This window comes from Oenanthe melanoleuca, chromosome 3, assembly GCF_029582105.1.
Source record: "Oenanthe melanoleuca isolate GR-GAL-2019-014 chromosome 3, OMel1.0, whole genome shotgun sequence".
NCBI classification, from domain to species: domain Eukaryota; kingdom Metazoa; phylum Chordata; class Aves; order Passeriformes; family Muscicapidae; genus Oenanthe; species Oenanthe melanoleuca.
Window position 1 is genome coordinate 51,800,020 of NC_079336.1, and position 9,314 is coordinate 51,809,333.

The 9,314-nt window shown below is 34.7% G+C and overlaps 1 protein-coding gene across 1 annotated transcript; it reads right to left on the reverse strand.

Annotated features, from left to right (window-relative positions):
- Positions 1-569: 569 nt before the first annotated feature.
- Positions 570-8,931, reverse strand: TMEM244 (transmembrane protein 244). Its single transcript, XM_056488844.1, has 6 exons — positions 8,899-8,931; positions 6,681-6,766; positions 6,064-6,137; positions 3,064-3,189; positions 1,592-1,636; positions 570-664 (listed from the first exon to the last, which is right to left on the reverse strand). Exons 1-6 carry the CDS (start codon positions 8,929-8,931, stop codon positions 570-572), a joined length of 459 nt encoding a protein of 152 aa, XP_056344819.1.
- Positions 8,932-9,314: the final 383 nt, after the last annotated feature.

Sequence of the window (9,314 nt, forward strand, 5' to 3'; positions counted from 1 at the left end):
AAGCAAAAGGGTCAACCCAACATTAGGGATTGGGCAGCTTCTAAGTGTGAGCTTTAAGAGGGAATGAGGTGCAGAGATTTGTGCTGTTCAACGATTCTTCTTTGCCAGGAGTTTATCAGTAAAGACTGCTTTAAACCTACACTGATTTACGCCAGGTAGGGTGACTTTAAAGCTTTTCATTGCTTGTGAGAGGTCAGACAGCAGACTAAATTAGAGTCAGCATTTCACAAAATGCAACAGATAACAGGCACCCTGAAAACATTACATTTGAATAAATGTTTTCCTTCTACTTGTAGGATTTTGCTGGAATGTTGCACCATTGCTTTTATTCTCCTTATGGCTTTATGGTTTTCAAAAAAGAGACAGTGTATCTAATAACTTGATTAATGAAAAATGTACATAAAAAAGCTGGAAGTGATGAAATTGCCAGAAAAACATAAGATACAAGAGGTCTGGTAAGTATTAACCTTATAATTAGACAGTTGCTAGCTTCATTTTAATTACATTGATTAACAAAACAATAGGATTCAGATTCACATACATATAAAGGCAAGTTCTAATACTCCTTTTCAAAAGTCATCTAGAATTGGGTAAATGAAGTTGTCTTTGAACAAGCAATATGCCAAAATCTGTCCTCCACAAATCATTGAAATTACTCCAGATCCTGAAATAAAATATATGGTGGTTTTGTATTAATTTTTATAGTGGAATACAAACTTTATTATTAAAATTTAAACTGACATTCTTTTTATCTTCAATATTAAAAAAGGGGCCTTCCTACTTAAACATTTCACCCAGGGCTTTATCTATTTATAAAGATATCAGCCTTCACAACTGCTGATGCAAAATCAGTTGTAGGACAGGAAATTTATTTATCTTTCCCCATCATTCAGGAATTTATTGCAGCTGTTGATCCTTGTTATCCATAATATAGGAAAGCAGAACAGAAGCCAGTCCTTCTCCCTTAACTACAGTTTTTCAAGATAATCTACTTTTCATGCAAAAATCTATGCTTCTAATTTTACAGAAAATTAAATGTTCAGAAATGTAGTTTTGCTATTCACTTGGAGGAAATGTGATGACTGAAATTCATCTCATCTATCATGAGTACTTGTTAATAATAATGTTTATAAAACTTGCCTGTGAAGGTACCTGTTTTTTTGCATTGATTTAAAAGAGTATCAAGAAAGGCTCAACCTGGGACAACTGTCTTTCTGACGCCTGAATTGAAATAGATTTCATCTTATTATAGATGAAATAAGTCATGATTAAGTCCTGACTAATTGAGATTAGTCAGGATTTAATCATGACTTATTTCAAGTCATGTGTCTGCTGTTTGTTTGCAAGACCAACATAAGATAAGCATACCCTAGCCTTAAAAGAGAGGATTTTTCTGAGGTGAGGCAACTCCTAGTCCAGCATTATTTACCCGTGTCATTAAGAGTATGAACAAAAAGCCTGTATTTTTTCCTTGAATGTGACAATTCTCAGATTAGTGAGGCAACCAATATTTAATAGAAACAATTCATATTATAAACACTAGTTTTCTATACAGATTTAGCAACTTAAGTTTTAAAAAATGAAATTATACCTAATGCCAGCCACCAGTGTAACATCATGGGGAATTCAGACATAACTGCAAGAAGAAGAAAAGTAGAAATGGAAATTTTAAAACAGTAAGAATGGGGACAAGTGAGCACTGTGTTATCAAAGGTCTGCTTAGTTATGTTTCACAGATTATATGTGTTACATATATTGAAATGACAAATGTTTTAGGTCCTGACCAGCACCTGCTCTGGCCACACCTAAGCTGACCTACATCCCCACTGGGGGATAAGTGCAGGGCCATTACCTCCCCCAAAGAAAGCTGTCAGAGGTATTAAATGGGGCTGTGAAGCACTCTGCATATGCTGACAGCTCAGGATCAGCCAGCAGAGGTTTGGTTGGCCATCTGAAGGAGACAATGATAATTCTCAGGTTGTTGGGCATGAAGATGCATCATCCAATATAATGACAGAAGCTAACTCCCTGTAAAAATTATGTACAAACAGAGGGGGTTTTGGTAGTTTTTGTAAATTCCTATATTTAAATGCATAAATTATTAATGAGGAATAACAGTAGTTTAAATTCCAGAAAAACAAATTTAGTGGACGAGAAATTATGCTTAATTTTTAAGATAAAGTCTCTGTTGGTCTTTGGTTTAATTTGTCATGGAACTGGGGAATCTCCCATCTGCATAAAGTACTAAAAAACAAATGGACAAAGCAATGGAAAATGGAAGATTAATCTCTATACAGTAGGGAGGGCACCCTAATTTGTCAGAAATATTTTCCTTTTTCTGCATTCTAGAATAAATGTATTAACCTCATTGTTTTAAGAGAAAAGAATCCCCAGAGAGGTCTGGCAAGGATGGAGTTAAAATATATTTCCTAATTAGCCATAGAAACATTCTGCTAAACAGCATGAGAAAAGGGAGCAGATCACTAGGTATTGGCAATAAGAGATGATGAGTCTCATTTACAGCAGCTAATTCTTTACTTTTTCTTTCCTTTAAGGGGAAGAGTTTAATGGAGGAAAAGGAGGTTCAGTGGTAAAATTCTTCATTTTCCTCACTGAGATTTAGTTCAAATGATCTAACTTGAAACCTTTGCACTGACTTTGCTGAAGCATAACTCAGTTTTTACTCTGAACCTGAGCTAAAGTGTTAATGAGTAGTTCTTAAAATATCCAGACATAAACAACTATTAATGTCATGTTTTGAAAAAACACCTCCCTGATGCAGAAATTGTATCTAGCCTGGATCTGTTAGATACTAATTGTTAGAATATGAACTAAATCTCTGGTTTTTAAATAAGAATATAATGGTTTAAAATTCTGCAACAAATCCAGAATGAAGTTTAAAAGATTTAAAGAGGCATGAGTCAAATGGATGCAAAATAGAGATACATATGTATTTAGCTTAAGAGAAAATTAAGTTAGTCCAGTAATACATTAGATGATTCATAGTGGATTTGTCCTTCAACTTGTGATACTATGCAAATATTTAGCAGTAAACCTACTTACCAACTGAAGTTATGATGATATGAATAATAGTAACTGTTACAGCATAGTCCCAAACCCATTCTTCCACAACCAGAGCGAACAGCAGACCACAAATGAAGAAAGTTATTTCCAAGGATATCACAAGAACTGTAAATGAAAATAAGATATTTTCACCAAACACACTTTTGAAAGACTTCTCATATTCCAAACAGTAGCAATAAGATAAAATGCCTGAGACAGTTATGCAGATTTCCCTACAAGATCACTGAGCTCAGTTTTGGGCCCCTCACTACAAGACAGACATTGAGGTGCTGGAGCACGTCCAGAGAGAGGCAGTGCAGCAGGTCAATGTCTGGAACACAAGTTCTTTGAAGAGCAGCTGAGGGAGCTGGGGGTGTTTAGCCCAGAGGAAAGGAGGCTCAGGGGGATCTTCCCTCTCTACAACTGCCTGAAAGGAGGCTGTAGCCAGGTGGGCATCAGCTGCTTCTCCCAGGCAGCCAGTGACAGGAGGACTAGAAATGGCTGTAAGTTGTACCAAGGGAGGTATAGATTGGGTATTAGGAGATTTTATTTTTTTCACAGGAAGGGTTGTGAAACTTTGGAACTGTCCATGGAAGTGGTGGAGTCTCCATCCCTGGAAGTGTTTAAAAAAGCATGGATATCATACTTCAGGACATGGTTTAATGGTGAACATGGTGGTGGTGCCACACTGATGATTTGACTTTTTGATCTTAAAGGTCTTTTCCAACCTAGATGGTTCTGTGATTCTATTAAGTATTATGCTTATGTTTTCTTTACAAAGATAATTTTTTTGCTATGGACATGTGCATGGGTTGTACCTGATATGCCTATAGACTTTAAAATGTTATATATTTTATATAAAAAAACATGTAAAAACAGGATTATTACCACTGATAGCACTATTACAGATTTATATAGCCTAGATGAGAAATTAAATGAAAATTTTCATTGGGGACCATCCACAATCTTTGCATATGCTGCCAAATAGATTTGTTTGGTACTGACAGAGGTAATTTTTTTCTCAAGCAAAACAAAATTGTGTTGGTAAGGGGTTATGCTTGGTAAGAAATTTCACAGCTTCCTCCCTTCACTGTATCATATATTTAAATGGTATATGTACCAAAATATCTACATCTATATATATATTTCCATCTCAGAAAAATTTAAAGACAAAACATGGGAAGGGAGATAGAGCAGAGAGCCTACATGGTGAGCAGAGGCAAAGAATCCCTACAAGCAGGAGCCTGGCTTTTCTCAGTGCTATGGGGGCTAGCAGGGGCTTGCATGGAAAATGTCTCTTCTAGCTTTAGTCCTGAGTTCACACACAACAGACCATAAACATGACTTTGTAATTCAGATAATTGTCCATATAAATGCAATTTGATCTTCTTTTTAAGTACATGGGCATATAAAAATAATATTTTTATCAGAATTATTTTTTTTCTTACTGTTGCAATAACATAATCTCTATGATTGCTGTAGCTGACAGTAGAGAGACCATATTTCTTTTTTTTTTCACTCAGTTTATATGGTGAAATTTACTTTGGCAGCATTTTGTGCCCTACAATTTTTTTTTATTTAGAGGATCTATTACTCCCTACTGTATAATGGATCTTTCAATGAGTAGTTAAAAAATTCTAAGGAAAATAAGAAAAAAGTAACTGGAAAAACCTCATGTGGTTAGGAAAGTGGGAAATAACACTTAAAAATTTAATGTCTCACAATGCATTATATTATGGGTTTTATAATATTTCAGGAATCCCTCTAAATTTTGCCAGTTTTTTTAATTTAGAAAGGGTTTTAATGCAGGCAAATGCTCTGGAAACTTTTTTACAAAACTGGGTATCTGGAAAGGGTACTTCATTTCCGAGTGATTTTCATCCTTATTTTGACATTATCTCAAAACCGAATTCTGTTTTTAACAGGAATAACTGAAACTCCTGAGTAAACAAATTCTCATTTGCAACATCATTTAGACATCTTGATTCTGACTCTATGCCCTTACATTTTAAACAGATGCTCTTAGGTTCTGTGTTTCCCTGTCATTCTCATGGATGGACAGAAAGGAGAACGGAATACTAATTGGTGGTATGAAATAACTGCTGTCTTTGGCATATAAACATGTTGAATCAAACTAGCTGATGAAATTTGGGGGGAAAAATCATGTTGAGATAGAGTAATTCTATTTGGAAAAGTAATTCTAATGGAATGGGTTTTTTTTTCCACTGGCATAACATAAATGTTCTTTCTTCATCAGTATTAACACTGTATAAACATCCATGTATTTTTATTATGCTTTTAACCTACGAACTAAGCAATTTATTTTTGAGCTTCATCTATTTTACTGACAGATTATGTGGTTTGCCTTTGTACAATAGATTAGAAGTCTGGTAACATTTTATGTATGCATGTAATTTTTTAGGAATCACAGTTTAGGAAAAAGACTACATTTTGAGAGCTTCATAAAAATTGCAGAAATGTGTATTAGGATATAAAAAACTACATTTAGGGATTGAGTTACAATCAATTTCTGATACTTTAATGCCCATTGTATTCAAGCATTACCAAAACAAAATTGCTGTTAGTTGAATGTGACCCGTTTCTCTGATCTGAATCCAGTGATTCTTAAGAAATTTGCTGCAGTATGAAAATTAAATTAAATTGAACAACTATGTGGAGGAACTTGATGGAGAATAGGTAATTGTTCTGCAATGAAAATGAAGCATCCTGGCAAAGCAGACATTTTCTTCTGATGATGCAAAATCAGAAGAAGAATTCAACAAAAAGCCTAAAAAATCACTTGAATATAAAGTAACAGTACAGAAATGAGAAGCGCTGGCAAGATGCATAAACATTTAATTGCAGTATAGTTAAAATACAGAAATAATTGGTATTTCTAAAACAGCTTTAAACTACTGTCAATTGGAAGCCAAGTTTACATCTATATGCAATATATTTTCTTGAGTGAGGGAAAAAAAAGGAGAAGCAAACTTCAGTTACCTAAATAATATGGGTTAATCCATGAGGGATTTGTTTTAAAATCAAAAGGTGCCAAACCATCCAACATTTTAATCCTGTGGAAACAAAATCATAAATTTAAACAGAGAGTTTTAGTAATCTCTTAGTTATTACATGAGATATTATAAGTGTTTTTAACTGGTATTTCAAATTGAATACTCTGGGGTTTTGCAAGATCTCTAAGCCCCATTCTGAGTTGTGGTTTTGCCCTTGCTCAATTTTATTTAAGATGTTTGGTCCTATGAATGCTAATCAATAACTTCCTAGGGGGATATAATTTATCTTTTTCATTGACTATAAAATCATTATTTTCCTTTTTTTTCATGTCATCTTTTCTCTTAAGTTCATTAATTTACACAGTGCAACTGCAAGGAAGAATATTAGAATCAACATTTTATATTAGTTTTGAGTCTCCACTTGCCAATTTGTGCATTTGAAAGAAGGTTCAGGTACAACAATTTAACTGAATTTGAAAAATGATGTTCACAGAATAACCAATCCAGGATGCCTCCAGTCTGGATGCTGCCTTTAAATGGGCATATCTCTACCCATGAGTTCCAGTATGCCAGCATATCAGACTAAAGACAGGGAAATCTTACCTGAATACTGCAAAGCACACAGAAAGAACCACATAGTACACAGTGTAGAAAACTATTATGCATATCAACAGGTTCATCAGTACAACCTGCAAAAGGGCAAAAAACAGTAAAACCTAAAGCCATGTTAACATCAGACATTTTCGGAAAATAATTCTAGGTTTCTATCAAACATAATAGTTAAAAAGTTTAAAAAATAAAATATTTAGGCAGGATTTTTGCTGCTAGTGATAACATGAATGTGCTAAAAGCTCTTTGGTACATTTCAGTTCCTAATGTGTGGCTATAACTATAATGTATGGCTTTGTTTCTAACATACATTGTTGTATACCTACTATATATACAATTTACAAGTGTTCCTAAAAGGAGAAGAACATTTCTTGACAGTTATTAAGAAATTAAGAAGGTACAGAGAAGAGACTCAAAAGAGAGCTGTAGCAAGAAATGTTTGGGGTTTTTCTTCATTTGGGCTGCAGCCCTAAAGAGGTCAATCTGTTTAGCTCCAAGGGATGATTTGATTATGATGGATAAGTACCGTCACAGAAAATACCAGGTACTTAAGAGGTCTTTAATCTATCAGAAAAGACACAAGAAGTAAACAGCTACAAGTTCTAGCTAGATAAATTCGAAAGATGCAGGAAGGACATCTTAACTTGTAAAGGTAATTACCCAATGGAACAAACTCCCTTTGGAAATAAGAGATCTTGCTGAGCAGTAGTAGTTGCTTCTGAAGATGAAACTTCAACTCTAACGTTCATTTCTGGCCTTAGTTCTTTGAATTCTTATGTGGTTGGTAATGGATTTACAGAAGAATGCAACATTGACAGAAGTGGGAACACTGTGAATATATCAAACAACCTATTTTTATATTGCTAAATGTTGCAAAGTGTTAAATATTGAATACTGCATCTATCCCCCACAAAGGGAGAAACTAAAGAGCTATAGTTTCTAATGCAACAGGAGATAAATCCATAATTCCTATAGATACTGGTATTTGTCAATAAGAAAAAATCCAGAACTGTCTTATCTTTTTTTTTTCCCTACATCAAAACAGCCAAGCAAAAACTGAGAAATATTAATCTCTTCAGCCACATTGGTTTGTGGGCTAAATACAGCTCCACTGTACTGCCTGTATTCTTATTCTAAATGAAAATTGCCCAAATAGCCTTCCTTTCCATTACCATTACTCTGGTAATGGAAATTAGCTATAACATCACTTGTAAATTTGGCAGCCATGCTGCCTCTTACTCCCCGAACATAACTTCAAGCATTGGAAGTTTAATGTTTGGCACATTTTTGGTGGGAATATTTTTCATTTCACTGCTCTGGGCAGCTGCACTTTTCCTGTGATTCTCCTTTATCCATTGCCCCTCCTCTTGCAACTGCCTCTGTGAAGCCTTATCTGCCCTGGATGGAGATTGGTACAGTAATAAAAGTGGTGAGAGAGGGCTGAAGGGAAAATCACAGAGCTGAAGGAGGCTCTGAGATGGTGACCTATTGACCTGTAATTACAGTAGGCGAATTCCTAGCCTTGAAGTCAGCAGCAAACTTTCATTGGCATCAAAGGCACAGTATTTTCCTCTTTGTACCTGGAATACTCTTAGTCCCAGAGTATTCAGGCATTAGATACAGTATGCTTTGCTCACTTGAGTAAGCCAAGGAAATGCACACAACACGAAAATGAAAACACTGAAAATTTTCCAGTTTTATCACATTCTTCTACCTATTTTTTTTATCTTGCCACAGAAATTTAAACATTTCTTTTTTTTTTTCTTTTTTTTTTTTTTTTAAATCTGAGAATACTTTATCTTCAATCCATTTTTCCTTTTCTAGATCTTCAGGTATTTCACAGCAAAAAACCCAAAAGTTAAAATCTACAGGATTATTCATTATATGTCAAACAACTTAAAGGAAGAATCTTAGGAAATCACTTGTTACATCAAATGTAAAATTTTATGACATTTCCAAGAATTTTATCTCATAAGTGGAGCAACATCACATATTTTTAAAATCCTTTTTATAAGATGTGCTTTGCAGTACTTGCTGCCAGCACTATAGGATCCTAAAAAGTATCCTTTTAATTTTGGGGTTTTTATAGAAGAGAACACTGAAGAACAGCCTGTAAGAATGAAAGCAACAGCTCATTCCCCACAGCAGTTGTCTAATTCTCTAATACTATCTGGTGACATATACAACACTAAATAAACTCGATTCCCTTTACCTTGGTTTCAGCAGTTTTGACCTTGAGAGCCATGGACACATGATGAGTGAGAGGAAGTGCTGTTGCTATATTCCGTATGCCAACTTTAGCAGGAAGAAGCAGCTGGTTTTCACCCCAAAAAACATTCTAATGGGTAAGAATAGGACAGGGTGGGGTGAGGTGAGTTGATTGGATTAAACTGACTTGAGACAGAAGACATCTGTGAGCTAAATGTAAGCTGCTGAAGAGCAAAGAGAAAATCCTGCTTGCTCATCCAGTGTCAGTACTTTTGTAGCTACAATAAGCCAAAGCATTTCTAAAATATAACTTGGCTATTTAGACACATTATTATTCTTTTCTACCTTTTAATTGCTTTTTTTTCAGCATTCATGTGATCACAGTTCCTTGGGGTTGTTATAATTTCCTACTTCTAATTA

What these genes read in the sequence shown, in the direction of transcription:
- TMEM244 (XM_056488844.1), bottom strand. Translation starts at nt 8,931, where the DNA reads ATGGCTCTCAAGGTCAAAACTGCTGAAACCAAG. An exon ending in GTGTGCTTTGCAGTATTCAG is followed by an intron (nt 6,138 to 6,680) that starts GTAAGATTTCCC and finishes TTGTTTCCACAG; the next exon opens with GATTAAAATGTTGGATGGTT. An exon ending in ACACTGGTGGCTGGCATTAG is followed by an intron (nt 665 to 1,591) that starts GTATAATTTCAT and finishes ATTTTATTTCAG; the next exon opens with GATCTGGAGTAATTTCAATG.